Source organism: Pan troglodytes, chromosome 9, assembly GCF_028858775.2.
Source record: "Pan troglodytes isolate AG18354 chromosome 9, NHGRI_mPanTro3-v2.0_pri, whole genome shotgun sequence".
NCBI classification, from domain to species: Eukaryota; Metazoa; Chordata; class Mammalia; order Primates; family Hominidae; genus Pan; species Pan troglodytes.
Window position 1 is genome coordinate 79,852,230 of NC_072407.2, and position 26,646 is coordinate 79,878,875.

At 40.4% G+C, this 26,646-nt stretch overlaps 2 protein-coding genes across 16 annotated transcripts in view; one reads left to right on the plus strand and one right to left on the minus strand.

The window, feature by feature from the left end:
• Positions 1–26,646, minus strand: part of RSF1 (remodeling and spacing factor 1) — a 212,089-nt gene that overhangs the window by 166,756 nt on the left and 18,687 nt on the right. The gene's annotated exons all lie outside the window — the stretch shown is intronic.
• AAMDC (adipogenesis associated Mth938 domain containing) overlaps positions 1–26,646 on the plus strand; it is an 80,151-nt gene that overhangs the window by 5,815 nt on the left and 47,690 nt on the right. For 5 of the 15 annotated variants that reach the window (XM_054661030.2, XM_063782412.1, XM_054661033.2 and 2 more), the window contains one exon: positions 15,531–15,680. In XM_054661030.2, coding sequence (XP_054517005.1) covers positions 15,549–15,680 — 132 coding nt within the window. In that variant the 5' untranslated portion in view covers positions 15,531–15,548. Of the gene's footprint in view, positions 1–4,981; positions 5,100–14,070; positions 14,277–15,530; positions 15,681–26,646 lie in introns of those variants that run through there. The other 10 variants (XM_063782413.1, XM_063782405.1, XM_024346785.3 and 7 more) reach the window with 4 other exon arrangements.

The window sequence follows — 26,646 nt, forward strand, 5'->3', positions numbered from 1 at the left end:
CGAGACCAGCCTGGCCAACATAGTGAAACACCATCTCTACTAAAAATACAAAAATTAGCCAGGTGTGGTGGCACACACCCGTCGTCCCTGCTACGCAGGAGGCTGAGGCAGGAGAATCACTTGAACCCAGGAGGCAGAGGTTGCAGTGAGCTGAGATGGGGCCACTGCACTTCAGCCTGGGTGACAGAGCGAAACTCGTCTCAAAAAAAAAAAAAAATCGAATTGGGAATTTGAAATTTGCCCCTGGCCCCACCCCCCTCAGAAAAGAAAAAAAGCTCAGATTCAGATGGCTTCATGGTCAGTTCTACCAAAAGTTGAAATAGGAATTAATACCAATGCTTCACAAATTCATACCAAAAACTAGAAGAGAGGGAACACTTCCCAACTTATTCTGTGAGGACAGATTTTCCTTAGTAGCAAGATAGAGAAAAATATCACAAGGAAAGCCCAATACCTCATGTGAATCTAGCAAACACAGCAATCCTCAATGAAATACTAGCAAACCAGTTCCAACCACATATAAAAAGGATTATACACCATAAACAAGTGGGATTCATCCCAACTATGCAATATTGGCTTAAAATCTAAAAATCAATATATTGTAATATATTTACAGAATAAAAGAAACAACATAGTCATCTCAATAGATGCAGAAAACTCATTTGACAAAATTCAATATTCTTTCATGTTAAAAATAATAAACTAGGAAGAGAAGGGAACTTTTTCAGCCTGATTAAGAGCATTATGAAAAACCCATGCCTAATATATGGAATGCTGAAAACTAATTCCTCCCTCCTAAGGTCAGGAACAAGACAAGGATGTTTGCTATATCCACTTACATTTAATATTATACTGGAGGTTGTAGCCAGTGCAATGTGTCAAGAAAAAAATAAAAGACATCCAGATTGGCATGGAAGAAGTAAAACAAGCTCTATCTTAAATTACTGATCTTATATGTAGGAAATCCTAAAGAATCCACAAATAAAGCTATTAGAACAAATAGACAAGCACGTTTGCAGGATACAAGATAAATACTCAAAAATCATGTGTTATTCTGTACATTAGCAATGAACAATCCAAAAATGAAATCAGACCAGGCACAGTGGCTCCTGCCTGTAATCCCAGCACTTTGGGAGGCGAGGTAGGTGGATCACTTGAGGCCAGGAGTTCAAGACCAGCCTGGCCAACATGGTGAAACTCCATCTCTACTAAAAAATACAAAAAACTAGCTGGGCATGGTGATGTGCACCTGTAATCCCAGCTACTAGGGAGGCTGAGGCAGGAGAATCACTTGAACTTGGGAGGCAGAGGTTGCAGTGAGCCAAAATTGCACCACTTCACTCCAGCCTGGGTGACAGAGCGCAACTCTGTCTCAAAAAAACAAAATACACAAACAGCAAAAAAATGATATCAATAACTCCATTTACAATAGAATCAGAAAATATTTAGAGATTTCTTAAAAAGAAATACAAGAATGAAAATTATAGACGGGTGCGGTGGCTCACACCTGTAATCCCAGCACTTTGGGAGGCCGAGGCGGGCGGATCACAAGGTCAGGAGATCGAGACCATCCTGGCTAACATGGTGAAACCCCATCTCTACTAAAAATACAAAAACAAAATTAGCCGGGTGGGGTAGTGGGCGCCTGTAGTCCCAGCTACTCGGGAGGCTGCGGTGGGAGAATGGCGTGAACCCGGGAGGTGGAGCTTGCAGTGAGCCAAGATCGCACCACTGCACTGCAGCCTGGGCAACAGAGCGAGACTCCATCTCGAAAAAAAAAAAAGAAAGAAAATTATAAAACATTGTTCAAGGAAATTTTAAAAGATGTACATGGGAAGAAAACACATATTCATGGATTGGAAGATTTAATATTGATAAGATGCCAATACTCTTTAAGTTGAAGTACAGATTCCACAGATTCACTCTCCATCAAAATTCCAGCTGGCTTCTTTGCAGAAATTGACAAGTTGATCCTAATACTAATATGGAAATTCAGAGAACCCAGAATATCCAAAACAGTTTTTCAGGTGATGAACAAAGTTGAAGGACTCACACTTCCTGGCTTCCAAAGTTACTACACAGCTACGGTAATCAAGATTGTGTGTAGTAATGGCATATGACAGACTGTGTCTCCCCCAGATTCATATGTTGAAGCCCTAACCCCTAATGTGACTGTATTTAGAGATAATGCCTATAGGAAGGAGTTAACTAAAGTTAAACAATGTCATGAGGGTGGGGCCCTAATGTGATACAACTGGTAATTTTGTAAGAACAGAAATAGAGAGAGAGCTCTTTCTCTTCACATGCATATGCCAAGGAGAGGCCATGTGAAGACACAGAGAGATGGCAGACATCTGCAACCCAAGGAGAAAGCCCTCACGAGATACCCGTCAGGCCAGCACCTTATCTTGGATATGCCAGCTCCAGAACTGTGAAAAATAAATTTTTGTTGTTTAAGTTACCAATTTATGGTATTTTTTATAGTAGTCAGGCTGAATAACAAATAGCCATTTGGGTCAATGGAACAGAATGGAGACTCACATATAAACCTATACATCTAGAGTAAATTGATTTAAAATAAACATACCAAGACCATCTAATGGGGAAAGAATAGTTTTTGCAACAAATGATGCTGGGAAAACTGGAGATCCACATAGAAAAGAATGAAGTTGAACCCCTAATTCATTCCATATAAATAATTCAGAATGTTTCAGACGACTACATTTGTGAGATCTGAAACTAAAACTCTTAGAAGAAAACAAGGGTAAATCTTTAAGACCTTGGATATGGCAATGGATTCTTAGAAATAACACCAAATCCACAAGCAACAAAAGGAAAAATAAATTAATAGACCTCATCAAAATTAAAAACTTGTGTGCTTTACAAAAACATGTATCAAAAAGTCAAGACCATCAGTCCAAACGTGGGGCTTAAGGAAGAAAATCAAGTCTGGGAACAGTTGTTCATGCTTGTAATCCCAGCACTTTTGGAGACCAAGGCCGGAGGATCACTTGAGGCCAGGAATTTGAGACCATCCTGGGAAACATAGTGAGATCCCATCTCTACAAAATTCTTTTTTATAGCCAGACATGGTGATGCACACCTGTAGTCCTAGCTGCTCAGGAGCCTGAGGTGGGAAAATCACTTGAGCCCAGGATTTTGAGGCTGTGGTAAGCTGATTGTGCCATTGCACTCCAGCTTAGGCAACAGAGCAAGACCCTGTACCTAAAAGAAGAAAAGAAAGTCAAAAGACAACCTACAAAATAGGAAAAAATACATCCAGTAAGAGATTCATCTAGAATATGTTAAAAACATGTTGGGAGCTCAAAAGGCCAAAGGGATCATGACCAACTAAGCATTCCGCTGGAGGCTATATGATCAAACAGCAAACTGTTTATCATGAATGCAGAATGTGGGCAAACTGATACTGCCCTGCCACCAAAAGGTTTGCTGAGGGCCTCACTCCCTGGCAGTGGGCTCCTTAAAGTTATCTATTGAGAAATCTAGCGCCTATTGTTTGAAGAATGCAGTCTTACAAACCTGCTGTGAATCAAACTGCTGACGACACCCACCCCCCACCCACCTCCACTTCTTGCTATCTCTTTTGCCTAATAAATATGGAGGGCTGTGTAAAGCTCAGGGCCCTTGTCCACTAGAGGCAAGGTGCCCCCGACCCCTTCTTCCAAATATACTCTTTTGTCTCTTGTCTTTTATTCCCGCGTTTGCCCCCCTTTATTCAGTCCCATAGGTCTGTGTGGGTTACACAGTGGCACCCCAAACAGCAACAGGATTGAGTGCTCTACAAAAACACATGTCAATAATAAAAAAGACAAATAATTGGCATTTCACCAAAGAAAATATACAAATAGCCAACAAGCAAATGAAAAGATACTCAACATCATTGATCATCAAGAAATAAATAATGAAAACCACAATGAAATAGCACTTTATGGTTGGGCACAGTGGCTCATACCTGTAATCCCATCACTTTGGGAGACTGAGGTGGGAGAATTGCTTGAGTCCAGGAGTTTGAGACCATTCTGGGAAACATGGCGAGACCCTGTCTCTACAAAATATACCAAAAAAAAAAAAAAAAAAAAAAAAGCCAGACATGGTGGCATGCACCTGTAGTCCCAGCTACTTGAGAAGCTGAGATGGGAGAATTCGTCGAGGCTTCAGTGAGCTGTAATCATGTCACAGCACTCCAGTCTGGACAACAAAGCAAGACCCTGTCTCAGAAAAAAGAAAGAAAGAAAAAAATACCACTTCACACCCACAATGATGGTTTGAAATTGGTGTTGACAAGGATATGGAGAAAGCAGAACCCTCATCACTGCTAGTGGAATTGCAAAGTTGTGGATCTGCTATGTAACAGTCTGATAGCTCCTCAAAATGATAAACATAAAGTTACTTGAACCAGCAGTTCCTTTCCTAGCTATACCCAAGAAAAATGAGCATATGTCCATGAAAAAATTTTTACATAAATGTTCATAACAAGCATTGTTTCTAATGTCAAAAATTGGAGACAACCCAATGGCCATTAGCTGTTTAATACAGATTCTTTGGCTACTCCTTGAAATTCTTACTTAGTAGATCTCTGTTGGAGCCTAGGTATCTGCAAGCACATGATGTGATTATCATTCTGGTGTTCTGAGAACCAATCTTAATACACCCTGCTCTACCCTTACCTTCTTGATTTTACTCTCCCAAGCCATGCTTACTATGGGATGTAATTTCTTCCACACAACATGAAAGAAGCAGCCACCTTTCACATTACTTAGGTATCTTTTTTTTTTTTTTTTTCTGAGACAGGGTCTCACTCTGTCACCCAGGCTGGAGTGCAGTGGTACGATCTTGGCTCACTGCAACCTCTGCCTCCCAGTTTCAAGTGATTCTCGTGCCTCAGTCTCCCAAGTCGCTGGGATTACAGACATGTGCCACCATGCCTGGCTAATTTTTGTATTTTTTTTTTTTTTAGTAGAGATGAGGTTTCACCATGTTGGCCAGTCTGGTCTTGAACTCCTGACCTCAAGTGATCCACCCACTTCAGCCTCTCAGAAGTGCTGGGATTACAGGCATGAGCCACCACGCCTGGCCAGGTATCTTTTTAAATCTTGTATGAAATTATGTCACTGTTCTGTTGACAAACATCTTGTGACTTCATTTTCTCTAAAGTCCAAATCTCTTGACATACCTATGATATCCACCATAATCTGAACTCAATCTACCTCTCCAGCTACATCATGCACTATACTCTAATCACACTGACAATAGTTAACTGTACTTACAATTATAGGTTTGGAAGTGGCAATACACAAAAACCATCAACATCATATATTTCTGGCAGGGTTGAGTCTCACATATAAATTTATTCTTTGAGTTTATAAGTTTATAAAAAATGAAACTTCACAAATAGAGGAACTTTTTTTTTTTGAAACGGCATTTCGCTCTTGTTGCCCAGGCTGGAGTGCAATGGTGTGATCTCGGCTCGCTGCAACCTCCGCCTCCCAGGTTCAAGCGATTCTTCTGCCTCAGCCTCCCCAGTAGCTGGGATTACAGGCATGCGCCACCATGCCCACCTAATTTTGTATTTTTAGCAGAGGCAGGGTTTCTCCATGTTGGTCAGGCTGGTCTGAAACTCTGGACCTCAGGTGATCTGCCCGCCTCAGCCTCCCAAAGTACTGGGATTACAGGCATGAGCCACCGCGCCTGGCCATAGAGGAACTTTTATATTTATTCTTCAAATGTATTTCCAGTATTTTGTCATGTAGTACCCTCTGTTTTAAGAAAAAAAAAAAAAGTCCTCCTACTCCCCAGTTTTCCCCATATTTGCCTGCTGAAATTTTTTTTATACCCAGGCTTATAGTGATGTTGTCAAAGAAGAATTCAGTCCATTTGTGCTCTGTAACAGCAGTCCCTAACCTTTTTGGCACAAGGGACCAGTATTGTGGAAGACAGTTTTTCCACAGACCAGGACAGAGATGGTTTCAGGATGATTCAAGCTCATTACATTTATTGTGCACTTTATTGTATATATATGTGTGTGTGTGTGTGTGTGTGTGTGTGTGTGTATATATTTTTTTTTTTTTTGAGACAGGGTCTCATTCTGTCACCCAGGCTGGAGTGCAATGGCAGATCTCATATCAGTGCAACCTCAATCTCCGAAGTTCAAGCGATTCTCCTGCCTCGGCTTTGGAGTAGCTGGGACTACAGGCATTCACTACCACACCCAGCTAATGTTTGCATTTTTAGTAGAGACGGGGTTTTCGCCATGTTGGCCAGGCGGTTTATTTTTATTATTATTACATTGTAGTATATAATGAAATAATTATACAACTGACCATAATACAGAATCAGTGGGAGCCCTGAGCTTGTTTTCCTACAACTAGATGGTTCCATCTGGGAGTGATGGGAGACAGTGACAGATCATCAGGCATTAGATTTTCATAAGGGACTGTGCAACCTAAATCCCTCACATGTGCAGTTCACAATAGGGTTCACGCATCTATGATCATCTAATGCTGCTGCTGATGTGTCAGGAGGTAGAGCTCGGGCAGTAATGTGAGCCACAGGAAGTGGCTTACATACAAAGTATCGCTCACTCACCTGCTGCTTACCTCCTGTTGTGCAGCCCAGTTCCTAACAGATCACGGACTGGTAGCAGGCCTGTACCCAGGGGCTGGAGACTCCTGCTCTATGAGTCTTCTCAGAGTTAATCACTATTCCCACTAACATCCCCTTGTACTTCATTTGTACCTATTAGAATGTTTATCAATACCTAACATTAAAATTCTCTACTCACCCTGGACTTAGCACAATCTGTTTTGTATTACAGTTAATCGTATATTAATACTTATCTATCATTCCATCTAGATTTTGACGTTTCTTCTTGAGGTCATGAAATGATTCCATTTATTTTTGAGTAATTCTACCTTCCTAATTATTTATTCTGCCAGCTCTTAGCACAAAGAGTTATACATGTTAGAAGCTCAAAAATGTTTCTTGAACAGAAATAAATTGAAAAGGCAACTGAAAGCAAATTCAAACTGTAGATGAAGAAAACTGCTTTTGAAACTAGTTACCACCATATATTAAGTAAAGTTGTCAACAGCAGAAAAAGTGTCCCATTATATGTCTGTTTTTTACGGTGCTTTAAATCTTATAATCCTAGACATAGTCATGCAGATTCATATATACTCCATACACAAACCAAGATTATAAATACTAATTCAATGAATAAAATGTAAATTACATATCAACAAATACAAATGGTAAACAAACTCACTTAATGGTTAGGGAAGCAATGGTTGCATTCCCAACAATGAACTAAACACTTTAGGTGGTTTTGAAGAAATTAGAAGATGCAAAGTTTCTACAGAAGTAAACACATAATGAAGATCAGAGAATCTCTTAATTATGATTTTATTATCAAACTGAGAAGGGCATGAGGAAACCATTACATCTTTTATGATGAATTTCATGGAGAAAGTTGATTTTTTTTTTTTTTTTTTTTGAGACAGAGTCATGCAGTCTCGGCTCACTGCAACCTCCTCCTCCCAGGTTCAAGTGATTCTCCTGCCTCAGCCTCCTGAGTAGCTGGGATTACAAGTACATACCACCTCGTTCAGCTAATTTTTGTATTTTTGGTACATATGGGTTTTCACCATGTTGGTCAGGCTGATCTCGAACTCCTGACCTCAGGTGATCCATCTACCTTGGCCTCCCAAAGTTCTGGGATTACAGACGTGAGCCACTGCGCCTGGCCAAGAAAATGGATTTTAAGGGTAATTCAAATGGCTAGGAAAAGACTGATTAAGTACTTGCAGAAGAATGTTTCTAGTATCAAGATAAGGAGGTATAATGGAAAGGACATAACTTTTGACATCTGATGGCTTTAGTTTCAAATCTCACCTTTACCACTCAAACTGTAACATTATTGATAATTAATACTGAGAGTGGAATACGGAAGTTAAAAAAATGAATATTATCTCATGAGCTAAACCAGAGTAGTCCGAAGGGTATCCATATTTTTATAAAAAGTAACAACAAAAATCTGATTTATAAGGATAAATAATTATTTTGGAGACTAGTACTTCCTTAATACATATTCTCCCCTTGAAATCTCTACTTTTAAGCTGGGCACATTGCCTCTTAGAACAGATAGATCTAGCATTGTTTGCAATTGAGTGTGACCACATGACTGTATTCTAGCAAATAACATGCAAACAGAAGTATTCTCTGAAACCTTTGAGGAAATTTCTTAAAGGACACCAGACATATACCCTTTGCCCTGTCCCACTTTATCTCTTTATTCTGTTGCTTGGAACATGGATGTGATCGCCAGAGCTCCATATTAAACTATGAGAGTGAAGTCCTCATCATCAAGACTGTGAGGCTGAAACCTGGAAGCCACCTAATTCCTAGACTTTGGGATAACTACTATACCTGCCATATGTTGACTACCTCTGGACTTTAAACTTTGTCTTATTTAAGCCACTATGCTTTGGGGTATGTTAACTCATGTAGTGATTATGGTTTATTTTCTAAATCAGACTCATCTTCCTCGTTGATACTCCCAAAAAAGCAGCAGTGACATTTTATCTCCCAGGAAGTTGTTTTCCTAATAATAAATTCTATAATTTTCCTATGCATTTCCTTATTTAATAGTTGTTGAGTCTAAAGTTGGGGGCAGGCGTGGTGGCTCACGCCTGTAATCCCAGCACTTTGGGAGACTGAGGTGGGCGGATCGCTTGAGATCAGGAATTTGAGACCAGCCTGGCAAACATGGCGAAACCCTGTCTCTACCAAAATATACAAAAAATTAACCAGGCGTGGTGGCATGTACCTGTAATCCCAGCTACCAGGGTGGCTGAGGCACAAGAATCACTTGGAGGTTGCAGTGAGCCGAGATCATGCCACTGCACTCTAGCCTGGGTGACAGAGTGAGACTCTGTGTCAAAAAAGAAAAAAATAATAATAATAAAAATAAAGTTGGAGTAGAATGGCAAAGTGAATTGAAGAATACATGCTGTAGAGTCAGACAGACTTGGATTCAAATTCTCATTTTCTCACTTATTAGCTATATAACTTGGAACAAAGTTCTTAACCACTCTCCAATCTTGATGTTGTTGAGATAACAGATCTAAAATATCTGGTACATAGTAGGTTCCCAATAAATATTCCTTTTTTTCTCAATTGAATTTTAAGACCCAGTTCAAATACTATTTCCTCAAACATATTTATTTAATTTCCTACTTAGAAATTGCTGTGGACTGAATGTGCCCTCCCCACCAACTTCATACATTGAAGCCCTAACCCCAAAAACGACTGTAGTTAGAGATAGGGTCTTCAAGGAGGTAGTTAAAATTAAATGAGATCATAAGAGTCAGGCCCTAATCTAATAGGATGGGTGAATTTATAAGAAGAGAAAGAGATAGCAGGTGTGCCCATGCAAGCAGAAAAAGCCATGTGAGAAAACAGCAAAAGGCATCCATTTCCAAGCCAAAAAGGCCTCGCCATAAACCAACCAATCCTATTGGCACCTTGATCTTGGACTTCTGGTCTCCAGAAGTGTGAGAAAATAAATTTCTATTGTTTAAGACACGCAGTCTGTGGTATTTTGTAATGGAAGCCCTATCAGACTAATAAAGAAATCCTCAAAACATACTCGTTATGTCTCTCCTTATATCACTTTTTAAAAGTTACTTTGTTTTTTCTTAAGAAGTTACCCTGTGGCTGGGCGCAGCGGCTTACGCTTGTAATCCCAGTACTTTGGGAGGCTTAGGCGGGTGGATCACCTGAGGCTGGGAGTTCGAGACCAGCCTGAACAACATGGAGAAACGCCATCTCTACTAAAAATACAAAATTAGCTGGGCATGGTGGTGGGCACCTGTAATCCTAACTACTCAGGAGGCTGAGGCAGGAGAATCGCTTGAACCCGGGAGGCGGAGGTTGCGGTGAGCCAAGATCGCGCCATTGCACTCCAGCCTGGGCAACAAGAGCGAAACTCCATCTCAAAAAAAGAAAAAGTTACCTTGTAATTATATGTGTTTGTCTTCTCTACTGTAGTATTAGATCCTCAAAAACAGGAATCATGTTTTATGAATTTGTATCTTCCTTCCATAGCACCCATAACAATATATTGAACTTCTGTGTTATTTGTTTTTTGTTTGAGTTTTTTTGTTTGTTTGTTTGCTTGCTTGTTTTTTGAGACGTAGTCTCGCTCTGTCACCCAGGCTGGAGTGCAGTGGCACGATCTCAGCTCACTGCAACCTCCACCTCCCAGGTTCAAATGATTCTCCTGCCTCAGTCTACCAAGTAGCTGGGATTACAGGCACCCGCCAACACACCCAGCTAATTTTTGTTATTTTTAGTAGAGACAGGGTTTCACCACGTTGGCCAAGCTAGGGTCTCTCAACTCCTGACCTCATGATCCGCCTGCCTCGGCCTCCCAAAATGCTGGCATCACAGATGTAAGCCACTGCGCCCGTCCCTTTGGTTTTTGTTTGTTTGTTTGTTTTTGAGATGGAGTCTCGCTCTGTCACCCAGGCTGGAGTGCAGTGGTGCGATCTTGGCTCATTGTTACCTCCACCTCCTGCCTCAGCATCCCGGGTAGATAGGACTACAGGTGTGCATCACTACACCCAGCTAATTTTTGTATTTTTAGTAGAGACAGGGTTTCACCATGTTGGCCAGGCTGGTCTTGAACTCCTGACCTCAAGTGATCCACCTGCTTTGGCCATCCAAAGTGCTTGGATTACAGGCATGAACCACCACGCCCAGCCCTCTGGTACTTATTTTTTAGATGGACATTCAGAAATTGAGCCTGGGCACAGTGGCTCATGCCTATAATGCAAGCACTTGGGAGGCTGAGGAGAGAAGACAGATTGCTTGAGCCCAGGATTTGGAGACCAACATGGGCAACATAGTGAGACCCTGGCTCTAAAAATAAATAAATAAATAAATAAATAAATAAATAAAATTACAAAATTAGCTGGATATGGTGCCACACACCTCTAGTTCCAGCTAGGAACTAGCCTGAGGTGGGAAGATCACTGGAGCCCAGGGGCTTGAGGTTGCAGTGAGCTAAGATCACGCTACTGCACTCCAGACTGGATGAAAGAATGAGACACTGTCTCTTTGATATTAATAATAAGTTGAACTTGCAAAAATGGGTTATTAGTTATTAATGTTAATCAGAAGTAAGACTTTCTAATCGTCTTTAGTTGGAGATTAAATATGGTTAAGGAGACACATATAGGTGCCAAATTGACAAGACGTAGACTGTGACTGTTAGTTTTATGTGTCAACGTGGTAAGGTTATAGTACGGTTATTTAATCAAATACTAATCTAAGTGTTGCTGTGAACATACCTTGTAGATATGGTTAACATCTACAGTCAGTAGACTAGTGTATATATGAGATTATATCCTTGATACACTGAGTTGGCCTCTTCCAATCAGTTTAAAGTCCAAGCAAAACTGATGTTTCCTTGAAGAAGAAATACTGCCTCAGTACCATAACAACTCTTGCCCAAGGGTGAGCAGCTTACCAGTATTATCTACACATTTTTGGACTTGCCAGCCTCCAAAATTTTGTGAGCCACTTTTTTGAAACAAGTCTGTCAATATTTATAGTCATCTGCTTCTGTTTCTCTGGATAACCCTGACTGATACAAGTACCTTTTTTTTTTTTTTTTTTGAGACAGAGTCTCGCTCTTTTGCCCAGGCCAGACTGCAGTGGCATTATCTGGGCTCACTGCAAGCTCCGCCTCCCGGGTTCACGCCATTCTCCTGCCTCAGCCTCTCGAGTAGCTGAGACTACAGGCGCCCACCACTGCGCCCAGCTAATTTTTTGTATTTTTAGTAGAGATGGAGTTTCACCGTGTTAGCCAGGATGGTCTCGATCTCCTGACCTCGTGATCCGCCCACCTCGGCCTCCCAAAGTGCTGGGATTACAGGCATGAGCCACCGCGCCCAGCAATACAAGTACCTTTTACTTACTGTGCTTACCAGTGCTAGAATTTCCATTTTATTCCTTTTTGAAGTGTTTCCTTATTGAGATTCTGTATTTGCTGAGTCATTGTTACCATATTTTTGTTTATTTCTTTGTGCTTTATTTCCCTTATACTACTTTCTTTGAAGTCTTTGCTAAATGTCAGACTTCTGAGAATACTCAATTACTCAGATACAGTTTCTTTTTTAATTAATTAATTAATTTTTGGAGACAGAGTCTTGCTCCCAGGCTAGAGTATAGTGGCAAGATCATTGCTCACTGCAGCCTCAAACTCATGGGCTCAAGTGATCCTCCTGCCTCAGCCTCCTGAGTAGCTAGCACTATAGGTGCAAAGCCAACACACCTGGCTTTTGTTTGTTTGTTTGTTTTTGTAGAAACCAGGTCTCCCAATAGGAATGCTTTTACACTATTGGTGGAAATGTAAATTAGTTCAACCTTTGTGGAAGACAGTGGGGCAATTCCTCAAAGACCTAGAACTAGAAATGCCATTTGACCCACCAATCCCATTACTGGGTATATACCCAGAGGAATATAAATCATTCTGTTATAAAGAGAAATGCACACATATATTCATTGCAGCACTGTTTACAATAGCGAAGACATGGAATCAACCCATATGCCCATCAGTGATAGACTGGATAAAGAAAATATGGTACCTCTACACCATGGTATACTATGCAACCATAAAGGGGAACAAGATCATGTCCTTTGCAGGGACACAGATGGAGCTGGAAGCCATTATCCTCAGCAGACTAACACAGGAACAGAAAACTGAACACCACATGTTCTCACTTATAAGTGGGTGCTGAACAATGAGAACACATGGACACAGGGAGGGGAACAACACACACTGGGGCTTGCTGGTGGGGGTCAGGGGGAGGGAGAGCATCAGGATAAATAGCTAATCCATGTGGGGCTTAATACCTAGGTGATGGGTTGATAGGTGCAGCAAACCACCATGGCACACGTGTACCTATGTAATGAACGTGCATGTCTTACACATGTATCCTGGAACGTAAAAAAGATGTTACATGCATATAACAATTTCCAAGATATTGGAAAGCAAAAAAGCAAAATAAAGACCAGGGTTGATAGAATGTTATCATTTCTGTAATATTAGAGTATGGAGAGGGGGACAGTAAACACACACACACACAACACCCAGGGATTTGAATGATTAATGCACAATATACCCTTGAAAAGAAACATGAAAACTAGGTATCTGGGGTTCATGGGAGCAAGGAAACTTTCACTTTCTACTGTTTAGTACCTTTTGAATTAAAAGTATCTTTAAGTGGCTCACGCCTGTAATCCCAGCACTTTGGGAGGCCAAGGCAGGTGGATCACCTGAGGTCAGGAGACCAAGACCAGCCTGGCCAACATAGTGAAACCCTGTCTCCACCAAAAATACAAAAATTAGCCGGGCATGGTAGCACACGCCTGTAATCCCAGCTACTTGGGAGGCTGAGGCAGGATAATCACTTGAACCCCGGAGGTGGAGGTTGCAGTGAGCCAAGATCGCGCCACTGCACTCCAGCCTGGGCAACAGAGCCAGACTCCATCTCAAAAGAAAAAAAAGTGTTTAATGTATTTCTATTAGAAAAATAAAATTCTAATAAAAACATAAAAGAAACTGGGTATCCCTATGTTGCCCAGGCTGGTCTTGAAATTCTGGCCTCAAGTGAAATTCCCACCTTGGCCTCCCAATGTGCTGGGATTACAGGCATGAGCCACCACACCCAGCCCCAGGTAACAGTTTCAGTTTACTGAGTGTGGGTCATAGTTTTTGTTTATTTGCATGCCTTGTAATTTTTTGTTGAAGAGTGACATTTTAGATAACATATTGTAGGACAGTGTGGATGGCATCCAGCCTGGTGAAACAACTTTTCCCCCTGAAAGTTGTTCTTCTGTTTATTTGTGTGTGTGGGTTTAGCCATTTGCCTATACTAAATGTCTTAATCCATTTTGTGCTTAATCCATGTTGTGCTCCTATAACTGAATACCTGAAACTGGGTAATTTAAAATTTATAATGAAAATAATTTTTTTTCTCACAGTTCTGGAGGCTGGGAAGTCCAAGACCAGTTGGCTCGCATCTGGTGAGAGCCTTCTTGCTGCATCATCCTATAGTGGAAGTCATCACATGGTGGAAGCGCAAAGAGAGGGCCATACTTGTCCTTTTATAATGAACCTACTACTCCTGCAATAACAGCATAATCTATTCATGAGGGTGGAACCCTCATGGCCTAATCAGCTCTTAAAGGTCCCACCTCTTAATGTTGTTATAATGGCAGTTAAATTTAAACATGAGTTTGGAAGGGTGCAGACATTCAAACCATAGCACTAAACTAAATCTATGAATTCTCCCATGCAATATGTGTCTACTGAAGTCTCTGTTCTGTTAGGGTTTTTTCCTTGATTTTATTCTTAAACCCAGTTTCCCAAGATTCTCCTTGGTGTGTATATAGCTTAGTGTTCAGCCAAACATTAATTAAACATTTGGCTCAAACACCTTGAGGCAGTAAGACTTTCTCTCTCTACTGATGGATCACTGTGTGTACGGGGGAGTGCGTTCAAAGTCCAGCTGTTGTATGTCTTCACTGGCTTTTACATTCTGCAAGGCCCTCTTGAACCTTCTTGCTTATCCACTGTGTATGTGCTGAGGATCCATTAGCCCAGAATGTTTGGGTGTCTTGGGTCTATCTTCCAAATCTTTGATGCATATCCTTGCAGCCTCTGGTCCACTTGGGATATGTAGAGAGCTTATAAAGCCCCCTGTGGCTGTGTCATCCCTGGGAAATTCCTGTTAAATCCCACCTAGTTTGCCAATCCATAGCTTGCCTCAAATAAAAGGCAACATAAGGCAAGCAGAGCCACCTTCTATCCATGTTTGCTTGCCACTGAGATCACCTTTTTAAACTGATAATGGCTCCAACTCAAGTAAGCCTCCTTTGGCCATGGCGGCAAGGCTGTTCATTTTCATGTTCTGCCCCAACCTACTTGAACTTCACTTACAACAGAACTGGAGTGGTGGAATGGGGGTTGTTCCAGGCAAGAACAACAAAAAAAAATTGTCCTTATCTGAAATTCAGCGATCTTCATGAATAAGCATTTCTCTGATTGTGGTATATGCCTTTAATTTTATTTCTAGAGTGACAAATTTTTGGTTTTGACAGTTTTTTTCTAGCTTTATAGTTTCTTCTTGGGAAGAGAATATGTCAACCTCACTCCATCATGCTGAAGTAAATCTTCATCTCTTAATTTTATCTCTCAAAAATATCCTAAGGATTCCCTCTGGAGCCTGATAAGTAATTGCAGTATCTGGTTTCTATGGTTGGATGATTCAGGATTCCAGGAATAATAGTTACTTTTTAGACCTCTAAAGAAGAAGTAACAACCACGTAAATGAAAAGATGCTTCTTAAATCATGGAGAATCAGGGCTTAGTATCACTGTATTTTCAAACTGTTTCAGCCTTACTTTATAACTGATTTAGTATATTTTTCTTTTAATTTCAGATTTCAGTGAAGTTCCTTATGACTTCCCCTGAAATTGCTTCCTTATCATGGGGGCAAATGAAAGTAAAAGGCTCTAATACAACCTATAAGGACTGCAAAGTATGGCCAGGGGGCAGTCGGACTTGGGATTGGAGAGAAACAGGAACTGAGGTAAGATATTAGTCTTTGGTTGATACTACATGAGGCTGACCAAGTGATTTCCAACTTCCTAAGCTGCAATGACTAAGTGAAAAACTATTTCTCTTGTGTCTTTTTGAGATATAATTCATATACCATTAAATTCACCCTTTTAAAGTATGCAATTCAATGGACTTCTTATATTCAATGCCCCTGTAGTGACATTATAGTGACTTACATTCATAAACTTGTACAACAGTTACCACTGTTAGTTCCTGAATATATTTATCACCTCAGAAAGGAACCACATAACCACTACCAGTCAGTGCCCATTTACTACCACTCCTAGCCCCTAGAAATGATTAATCTACTTTCTGTTGTTATAGATATGCCTATTCTGGATGTTTTCTATAAATTACATCATTCAGATATCTTAGGTGTGTTCCTAGGAGTGGATTTCTGGGTTATATAGTGTTTAACCTTTTGAGGTACTGCCAGACTATCTTCCAAGGCACCCACACCATTTTACATCTCCACTAGGAATATAGGAAGGTTCCAGTTTTTCCACATCCTCCTCAACACATTGTTCTTTTCATTGTTTTGTTTTTATTAGAACCATCTTATTAGGTGTGAAGTGTTGTTCTCATTGCGGTTTTTATTTGCATTTCCCTGCATTTCCTCAAGTATTCTCAGTGTGCCATTCCCAAGGTAGAGCCTCCTTTCCATGAGTGTAAGTTGGGCAAAACAAGGGAGCCTCTACCTTTTGACCCCACTCACCTGGGATGTAGCCTCAACAACAGAAAGATGGGGGCAGGATGAGAGGCACTAAAGTCCTGCTCCTCCTGGGAAGGAAGCCTTCCAGCTAGATGCTGAGGGGAGAAAGAGTCTTGTGTTCTTGGCTATGGCAATCTGGAGAGTAGTCTCTGCCTCACAATGCGGATGGGGCAGGAAGGCATTTATCTTGACGCCTCCACTGTACATGTGCACAGATTCTTACCTGTCTTACCAAATATCTCAATGAGTTCTGGCTTCTATAAAAAAATTGTCATAGACTGAGTGCCTTAAATAATAAACATTTATTTCTCACAGTTCTGGAGACTGAAAGTGTGAGATTAGGATGCCAGCATGGTTCTGGTCCTTGTATTAGTTCATTTTCATTAGTTCATTTTCATGCTGCCGATAAAGACATAACTGAGACTGGGGAGAAAAAGAGGTTTAATGGACTTACAGTTCCACATGGCTGGGGAGGCCTCACAATCATGGCAGAAGGCAAGGAGGAGCAAGTCACGTCTTACATGGATGGTGGCAGGCAAAGAGAGCTTGTGCAGAGAAACTCTCGTTTTTAAAACCATCAGATCTCATGAGACTCATTCACTATCACGAGAGCAGCACAGGAAAGACCCACCCCCATAATTCAATCACCTCCCACGGAGTTCCTCTCACAATATGCAGGAATTGTGGGAGTTAAAAATCTAAGATGAGATTTGGGTGGGGACACAGCCAAACTGTATCAGCCCTCTTCTAGTTTGCAGACAGCCAACTTCTCTTTGTATCCTTACATGGTGGAAAGAGAGGTAGCTAGCTTTTGGGCTTCTTATAAGGGCACTAATCTCATTCATGAGGGCTCTACCCTTAGGACCCAGTTACCTCCTACAGGCCCCACTTCTAAATAACATCACATTGGGATTAGAGTTTCAATATATACATTTTTAAGGGACACACATATTAAGTCCATTGCAGCAAATTTTTTTTTACAGTTTTTTCTTTCTTTCTTTCTTTGTTTTTTTTTGGAGACAGTCTCCCTCTGTCGTCCAGGCTAGAGTGCAGTGGTGAGATCATGGCGCACTGTAGTCTACACCACCTGGGTGAAAGGGATCTTCCTCCCTCAGCCTCCTGAGTAGCAAGGACCACAGGCATGCAATCACACCTGGCTTATTTTTTTTAGTTTTTATAGAGATGAGGTCTCACTACATTGCCCAGGCTGGTCTTGAACTCCTGACCCCAAGAAATCCTCCCACCTTGGCCTCCCAAAATGCTGAGATTACAGGCATGAGCCGTCATGCCCAGCCAGATTTTGTTGAATACACGCTTATTCATTGGGTATTTGCTCTTAGGACCATTTCCAGAGGCTTTAGGGATTTTGTTGTTGTTGTTTTGTTGAGTTCTTGGTTTGGGTTTTTCTTTGTCGTCATTATTAATAATTTTTCACATAGGAGTGGGTCAGTGGAGCGCCTCATGATGTAATGATGGAAGTAGATCCTTCATTTTTGAAGAATAGTTTGTTGGATATAGATTTCTTGATCAATAGTCTTTTTCTTTCAGCATTTTCAATATGCCATCCCACCACCTTTTGGCTTCATTGGTTTCTAATGATAAATCAACCATTAGCATTATTAGATCTCCCTTGGACTTGTTGAGTTGCTTCTCTCTAACTGCTTTCAAAACACATCATAGTAATTTAACTATGATATGTCTAGGTATGGATATCTTTGAGTTTGTCCTACTTGGAATTTATTGAGCTTCATGAAGATGTAGATTATTGTTTTTTTAATCAAATTTGGGGAAGTTTAGAGCCATTATTTCTTCAAGTATTCTTTCTACTCCTATCTCCCTTTTCTTGTGACTCTCATTATGAATATATTGATAGGCGTTAGGGTGTCCTACAGGTCTCTGAGTCTATATTCTTTGTCTTCATTTTTTTTCTTTCCTTTGTCTCAGACTGGATAATCTCAATTGACCTATTTTCAATTTTGTTGATTCTTATCTGCTGTTGAGCCCCTGTAGTGACATTTTTATTTCCATCATTGTACTTTCCAGCTCCAGAATTTCTTTTTCTTTTCTTTTTTTTGGTGGTGGGGATAGACTATTGCTCTGTCACCACAGCTGGAGTGCCATGGCACAATTTCAGCTCACTGCAACCTCCGCCTCCCAGGTTCAAGCAATTCTCCTGCCTCAGCCTCCTGTGTAGCTGGGATTACAGGTGCACCCCACCATGTCCAGCTCTTTTTGTATTTTTAATAGAGACAGGGTTTTACCATGTTGGCCAGGCTGGTCTCAAATTCCTGACCTCAAGTGATCCACCCACCTTGGCCTCCCAAAGTTCTGGGTTTATAGGTGAGCCACCACACCTAGCCCAGAATTTCTGTTTGGTTATTTTTAACAATCTATATTTCTTTACTGATATTTTTTATTTGGTAAGATATTGTTATACTTTCCTTTAGTTCTTTTGAACATGGTTTCCTTTGGCTCCTATTACATATTTAAAATCACTGATTTACAGTCTTTCTCTGTAAGTCCAATGTCTGGGCTTCCTCTGGGATAGTTTCTACTGTCTGTTTCCCCCAATCCCCATATGGACCTGCCTTTCTTTTTCTTTCTTTCTTAATGTCTTTGTTGTTTTGTTTATATTTCTCATTTTTTTTTTTGAGAACTGGACATTTTACATAATATAATGTGGCAACACCGGAAATCAACTCCTCCTCCCATTCTGAGGGTTTGTTGTTGCTATTTTTGCAGTTATTTGTTCCTAAGTGGTTCTATAAAGTCTGTATTCTTTGTTTGTGGCTTCTGAGGTCTGCTAATTTACCTTAGTGATGAGCTAATGATTTGACTGAGATTTCTTTACATTGCTGGAATCAGATGTTTCGATTTACCCATGTGTCTACCAGTTGCCTTTCTTATTATTCATTTTTGTAATTTAGATCTTTTGAGGTCAATTTCTTCTTTTAGAAAAATCAGTATCCAGCTGGGCATGGTGGCTCACGCCTGTGATCACAGCACTTTGGGAGACCAAGGCAGGCAGCTCATTTTAGGCCAGGAGATTGATACCATCCTGGCCAACATGGTGAAACCCCATCGTCTCCTCAACTTTGGGAGGCTGAGGCAGGTGGATCACCTGAGGTCGGGAGTTCGAGAGCAGCCTGACCAACGTGGAGAAACCCCGTCTCTACTAACAATACAAAATTAGCCGGGTGTGGTGGTGCATGCCTGTAATCCCAGCTACTTGGGAGGCTGAGGCAGGAGAATCGCTTGAACCCGGGAGGTGGAGGTTGTGGTGAGCCAAGATTGCGCCATTGCACTCCATCCTGGGTAACAAGAGTGAAACTCCATCTCATAAAAAGAAATTAGTATCCTTTAGAAGTTCTTTCAGTAAGGATTTCTTGGTGATCTCTCCCAGTTTTTATTTGTCTGAAAAGGTCCTTGTTTTTTAATTTTAATTTGTCTTGTATTCTAAGTTGACAACTTTTTTTAGAACTTTATTTGTAGGAACCCTGAATAATCAGACTATGCCATTTGGGATCTGTCCCATAAAGGAAGATTCATATTTGCTTCTTTTCTGTATCCTGTGTTACTCTCAATCTGGGATCACTTTTAATTTTTTGACTGATGGCTTCCAAAACTGGGCTGATAGTGTAAATTTGAGCCCCAAACTGATGTATGAGCAGGTTTATGGTTATAAATTATCAGGGAAGACATTTTTCCCCTCTAGAGCCATGACTGAGCAGAAATCTTTCCTCATCTTTTTCATTTGCCAAGGGGTGGAATTTTTGGGTCTCAGAATGTGTGATAAAATGGAAGACTCTGAAAATGGCAGTGCCTTAGGGTAACTTCAATATCAGTTCACCATTTTGATTTCCAACTCCCCCTTCACTTTGGCCTTTGGGAATTTCCCTTTGCTTTCTGCAAGCTCAGCTATGTATTTCAGAGGATGTTTATTTTTATCTGGCATTTGGTTTAAGGAAACTTTGTAGGTTGTATAGTCTATCACATTGTTCTGCATTGTAAACAGTTATGCCTACAAAATTAGGCCCCACATAGAAAGACAGCCCTAACACATATTCTTTGTTCATGCCTTGGTTTTGAACTGCATGCACTCATTGATGATTGTGACACCCAGTTACCAACCTAGATCATAATGGATGGAATATACCTAGATAGGTAAAAAGAATAGGAGGGCATGGAGATATAGAAGGGACAGAATGAAAGAAAACTGAGGAATAAGAAGCCTTAAATCATGTAGCCTACTTGAACCAAATGGCTCCATCAGAGTGAAGTTGGAAAATGGGAAGGATAGGTGGTGGTGTGGTTAATAGAGCATCTATATATGCAGAACTTAGTTTATATTGTATTCAGTTAATAAGTCATAACCACTTTAGCTAGTGTATTAGTCAGGGTTCTCCAGAAAAACAGAACTAGTAGGAGATACATATATATATAAAATCAGGTTTACTATAAGAAATTGACTTGTCCGTGATCTGCTGTCTGCAAGTCTGAAGTCCTAAAAACCCCGGGAGCTGAAGGTTTAAATCCCAGTCCAAGAGCAGAAGAAATTGAGATGAGATGTCCCAGTTAAAATGGTGAGGCAGAAAAAAAGGGGCAAATTCTCCTTTCTCTGCCTTATGTTCTTTTCAGGCCCTCAATGGATTGGATGATGCCTACCAACATAGGGGAGGGTAGTCTACTGAGTCCACCAGTTTAAATACTAATCTCATCCATAGACATTCTCACAGACAAACCCAGAAATAATATTTAATTTGGGCAGTCTGTGGTCCAGTTGAGCTGGCACATAAAATTAACCATCAAAGATACTTATGTGGGACAGTGATGTGTCTGACAAAGGTTATCCAGACTGTGGTTTAAGTTATACTGGAGCACAAACTTACATGGCTTCCACACTTGAGAGATTCATTTCCCTTCAGAAATGGCTTTAGTGCTGTATATTTCTATTTTTCCCACATAAGACCATGTGAGTTAATATTACCATTAACCTCATTCTTTTTTTCTGAGACGGAGTCTTGCTCTGTCACCCAGGCTGGAGTGCAGGGCGTGATCTCGGCACACTTGCAACCTCTGCCTCCCAGGTTCAAGCGATTCTCCTACCTCAGCCTCCCAAGTAGCTGGGATTACAGGCACCCACCACCTTACTTGGCTAATTTTTTTGTATTTTCAGTAGAGGTGGGGTTTCACCATGTTGGCCAGGTTGGTCTCGAATGCCTGACCTCAGGTGATCCGCCTGCTTTGACCTCCCAAAGTGCTGGGATTACAAGTGTGAGCCACCGTGCCTGGCCAACCTCATTCTTTATAGAAACTTAAGCACAGAGAAGTTATATAACTTGTGTAGGCACAGAGCTATAAACGTGTGAAAGCAAACAGTAAGCTCAGGTCAGATTGTAACTTGCTTTCCTGTTTCTTTCTACTACATATTGTTTCCTCTTATATCCACAACACTGTCTCCCAAGCTGGAGTGCAGGGTTGTAATCATAGCTCACTGCAACCTCAACCTCTTAGATTCAAGCGATCCTCCAGCCTGCTCTTATCATCCCAACTAGCTAGAAGTAGAAGTATGTGCCACAATGCCTGGCTAATTTATTTTTATTTTTTGTAGAGACAGAGTCTGTCTATGTTGCTCAGGCTGGTCTCAAACTCCTGGCCTGAAGTGGTACTTTTTTTTTTTTTTAAAGATGGGGTCTCACTTGGTCCCCCAGGCTGGAGTGCAATGGCGCCATTATTGTTCACTATAGCCTTGATCTCCCAGGCTCAAGCGCTCCTCCCACCTCAACCTCCTGAGTAGCTGGGACCACAGGCAATTGCCTCCATACCTGGCTAATTTTTTATTTTTTATTTTTATTTTTATTATTTTTTTGAGACAGAGTCTTGCTCTGTCGCCCAGGCTGGAATGCAGTGGCATGACCTTGGCTCACCGCAACCTCTGACTCCCGGGTTCAAGCGATTCTCTTGCCTCAGCCTCCTGAGTAGCTGGGATTACTGGTGTGTGTGACCACGTCCGGCTAATTTCTTTTGTATTTTTAGTAAAGATGGCTTTCACCATGTTGGCAAGGCTTGTCTCAAACTCCTGACCTCAGGTGATCTGCCCATCTCGGCCTCTCAAAGTGCTGGGATTATTGGCGTGAGCCACTGCACCCGGCCTAATTTTTTAATATTTTGTAGACACAGGGTCTCACTCTGTTGCTTAGGTTGGTTCAAACTCCTGGGCTCAAGTGATCCTTTTGCCTTGGCCTCCCAAAGTGCTGGATCTGTTTTTTTGTGTTTTTTTTTAATTATGCAGTTCCAAGTTATCCTTTCACTCTCCTATATTTCATAACACATATTTGAAGACCTAGCTATTCCATATCAAATTCTTTTTATCTTCCAACCCTGTCATGATCTTTCTTTCCTCTGCACCTTTGCTAAAACTATTTCCTTCTGTATCTGATGAAATCTTATACATTCCTCTATTCTTGGCTTTTGCATTATCTCCTCTATGAAGCATTTTCTTAATCCTTCTGAGAATGAGATGCTTACTCCCTTCCCTTATTTAATACTCTGTGCCTCTATTATAGCACTTAGCACAGTTCACTTGTATTATAATGAGGATCTGTTTCCCCCACTAAGTGGTAAACTCCCTAAGGTTAGCAAGAACTATGCATTTAACACAGTGCCAGTAAAGCAAGAACTCAATAAATGTTCGCTGAATTGAAATTTTCATTATAAATGTCATTAAACAAACTGTTTTTATCCTTTTTAACATTCCCTCTGAGATAGGTTAATGTTATAATTCCTTTTTCATTAGTTTAAAAAAGGACAGAGCAGATTTTGTAGTGATTACAGAATGGAAACATAAGAAAATGTAAGGTCTTCAAGCAGTATCCTGAAATAGTAATTAGTATAAACTCCAAAATCTTTACCAGTCATTAAAACAACTAGTATGTACCTAGTCAAATATAACTTTTCCAGGGTCACATAACTAATAATTTTTGGAACCAAAATTTGAGCATAAGTTGTTCTTTCTCTAAAGCCCATACTTTCCTTCTGTTTTATACTGCCCTTGCTCATTTCTATCCTAAGGCAATAACTATCTTATTATAGAAGAGTTTTCTATACGAAAACATGCATAGATCATCATTCATGTGTCCTTTTTGTTAGACTGAAAGGGGTCAAGAATGAAGGTATAAAAATATAAGTATAAAATTAAAGAAAAACCAATTAGCAGCCACACAAAGAAAACTAAAGGAACTATGGAAATGTTTACCCCAACTTTTTATTTTGAAAAATGTTAAACCTACAGAATAGTTATGTGAATAATATAATACATTTCCATATATCCTTTACCTAAATCCTCAAGTTGTTAACATTTTACCATGTTTGTTTCTTTTCTCGCTCTAAACACACACACACATACACACACATACACACACACACATACACTCACACTTTGTCCCCCTGTCATTTGACAATAAATCACAGATACGACATTTCAGTATTTCTCTCCTAAGGACATGAATATTCTCCTCTATAACTACAATTCTATTGTCAAAAACAAGGATATTATCATTGATACAATAATATCTTTTTTTTTTTTTTTTTTTGAGATGGAGTCTCGCTCTGTGGCCCAGGCTGTAGTGCAGTGGCATGATCTCGGCTCACTGTAACCTCCACCTCCTGGGGTCAAGCAATTCTCTGCCTCATCCTCCTGAGTAGCAGGGATTATAGGCACATGCCACCACGCCCGGCTAATTTTTGTATTTTTAGTAGAGACAGGGTTTCACCATCTTGGCCAGGCTGGTCTTGAACTCCTGACCTCGTGATCCACCCGCCTCGGCCTCCCAAAGTGCTGGGATTACAGGCGTGAGCCACTGCGCCCGGCCGATACAATAATATCTAATATACAGTCTGTCTTCAGATTTCCCCAGTGTCCCAAGAATGTTCTCTGTAACTTTTGTTGATTCTCAGAGAATTGTACAATTGACCAGGCTAGAGTTTCTTCTGCTCAGGACAGTTCTTCTTAAGGAAAGATTGATGAGCTGTTCCTAGCTGTTCCTTGTGTTTTTGTTTGCTTTTGCTTTTGTTTTCCTATTCACCTTCTAAAGCTGGTTGTTGTGGAAGGCTGATATAGTTGGATATTTGTTCCCACTCAAATCTTTTGTTGAAATGTAATCCCCAATGTTGGAGGTGGGGCTTGGTGGGAGGTAATTGGGTCATGTGGGCAGTTCCCTCATGAATAACTTAGTGCTGTCTTGGTGATAGTGAGTGAGTTGTCAAGAGATCTGGTTATTTAAAAGTGTGTGGTACCTCCCCCAACCTTGCTCCTGCTTTCATCATATGACATGCCTACTCCCACTTCACGTTCTGCCATGGGTAAAAGCTCCCTAAGGCCTCCTCAGAAGTCAAGCAGATGCTGGCATCATGCTTGTACAGCCTGCAGAACTGTGAAGCAATTAAACCTCTTTTGTTTATAAATTACCATCTCAGGTATTTCTTTATAGCAAAGTAAGAAAGGTCTCTGTTGAACTTCTTGAATTTGAATATTTTCAAACTGTGATCCAACAAATTGTAAAAGAAATAGAATAAACAGTTGCATACCATCAATTCAGATTCACTAGCTGTTAACATTCTGCCACATTTGCTTTATCTAGTCCTCTGTGGCCCTCTTCTCTCCTTCTCATAATTATTTTTACTAAATAATTTGGAAGTAGTTGTGGGCAGCCATAGTGGCTCACATCTGTAATCCCAGCACTTTGGGAGGACGAGGGATGAGATGGGAGGATCACTTGTGCCCAGGAGGTCAAGGCTGCAGTGAGCTTCACTCCAGCCTGGCCAACAGAATGAGACACTGTCTCAAAAAAAAAAAAAAAAAAAAAAAAAAAAAAAGAAGAAGTTCAAAGAAAAAGAAAGAAAAAGTCACTGAAATTAATGATCATTTTTAATGTTGTCAATTTGACATACGGAATTTGGTTTATTTGTTTCTGTTGGCATACAATTTTAGATGCCTCCCATTTCCTGTCTGTCTTGATTTTAACTTTCTGAATCATGTAAAATATTTACATGATTCAGAATTCAAACTTCAAACTATGACAGTCACTTGCTGTTCACTATCACAAGAACAGCAAGAGAGATATCCACATCCATGATCCAGTCACCTCCCATCAGGTCCCTCCTCCAACACTGGGGATTACAATTCAACATGAGATTTGCACAGGGACACAAATCCAAACCATATCATAGATACACTTAGAAAGTCTTATTCACCTCCCTATCTCTTCCATCACATGCCCACCTCACTCCATGAAGGTAATTATTTTGTATTAGTTTCCGGTTTATCCTTTTTTGTATTTTTCTGGAAAAAATAAGCAAATACAAATATACATATATAAATAATTTTTTTTCTTTTTTTCCCATTTTCCATACGCAAAAGGTAGCATGCCTTACTTCTTTATATTCTGTTCACTTAATATATACAGAAAATCATGATATCAGTTCATAGAGATATCTTTTTCTTTTTTACCACTGTATAGTAACCAACTTTGTGAATGTAATATTGTTTATTCACTTTAGTCCTAAGGGATGGGTACTCGATTGCTTTCAATATTTTAGTACTATAAACAATACTACATTGAATAACCATGTACATTTTTTTTTTGTATTGTTGAAAGTGTATATCCAGGGTAAATTTTTAGAACTGAGATTGTGCTTAAAGAGTAAATGTAAATGTAGATTTGTTAGATATTGCCAAATTCCCCTTTTTAGGGGTTGTACCATATTTTAGTATTACTAACAATTTATGAAAAGGCCAATTTTAAAATGTAGAAATGTTTAAATTTGTTAGTAAAAGTGAACAGTATTTGTATTAGTCCATTCTTGCATTGCTATAAAGAACTACCTGAGACTGGTTAGTTTCTAAAGAAAAGAGGTTTAATTGGCTCAGGTTTCCATAGGCTGTACAGGAAGCATTGCTAGGGAGGCCTCAGGAAACTTACAATCATGGCAGAAGGCAAAGAGGAAGCTGGCATGTCTTACATGGCCAGAGCAGGAGGCAGGAGAGTGGGGAGGTGCTATATACTTTTAAACAACCAGAACTCATGAGAATTCACTCACTATCACGAGAACAGCAAGGGGGATATTGGCCCCATGATCTAGTGGCCTCACACCAGGCCCCTTCTCCAACACTGGGGATTATAATTCGATATGAGATTTGGTCAGGGACACAAATTCAAACCATATC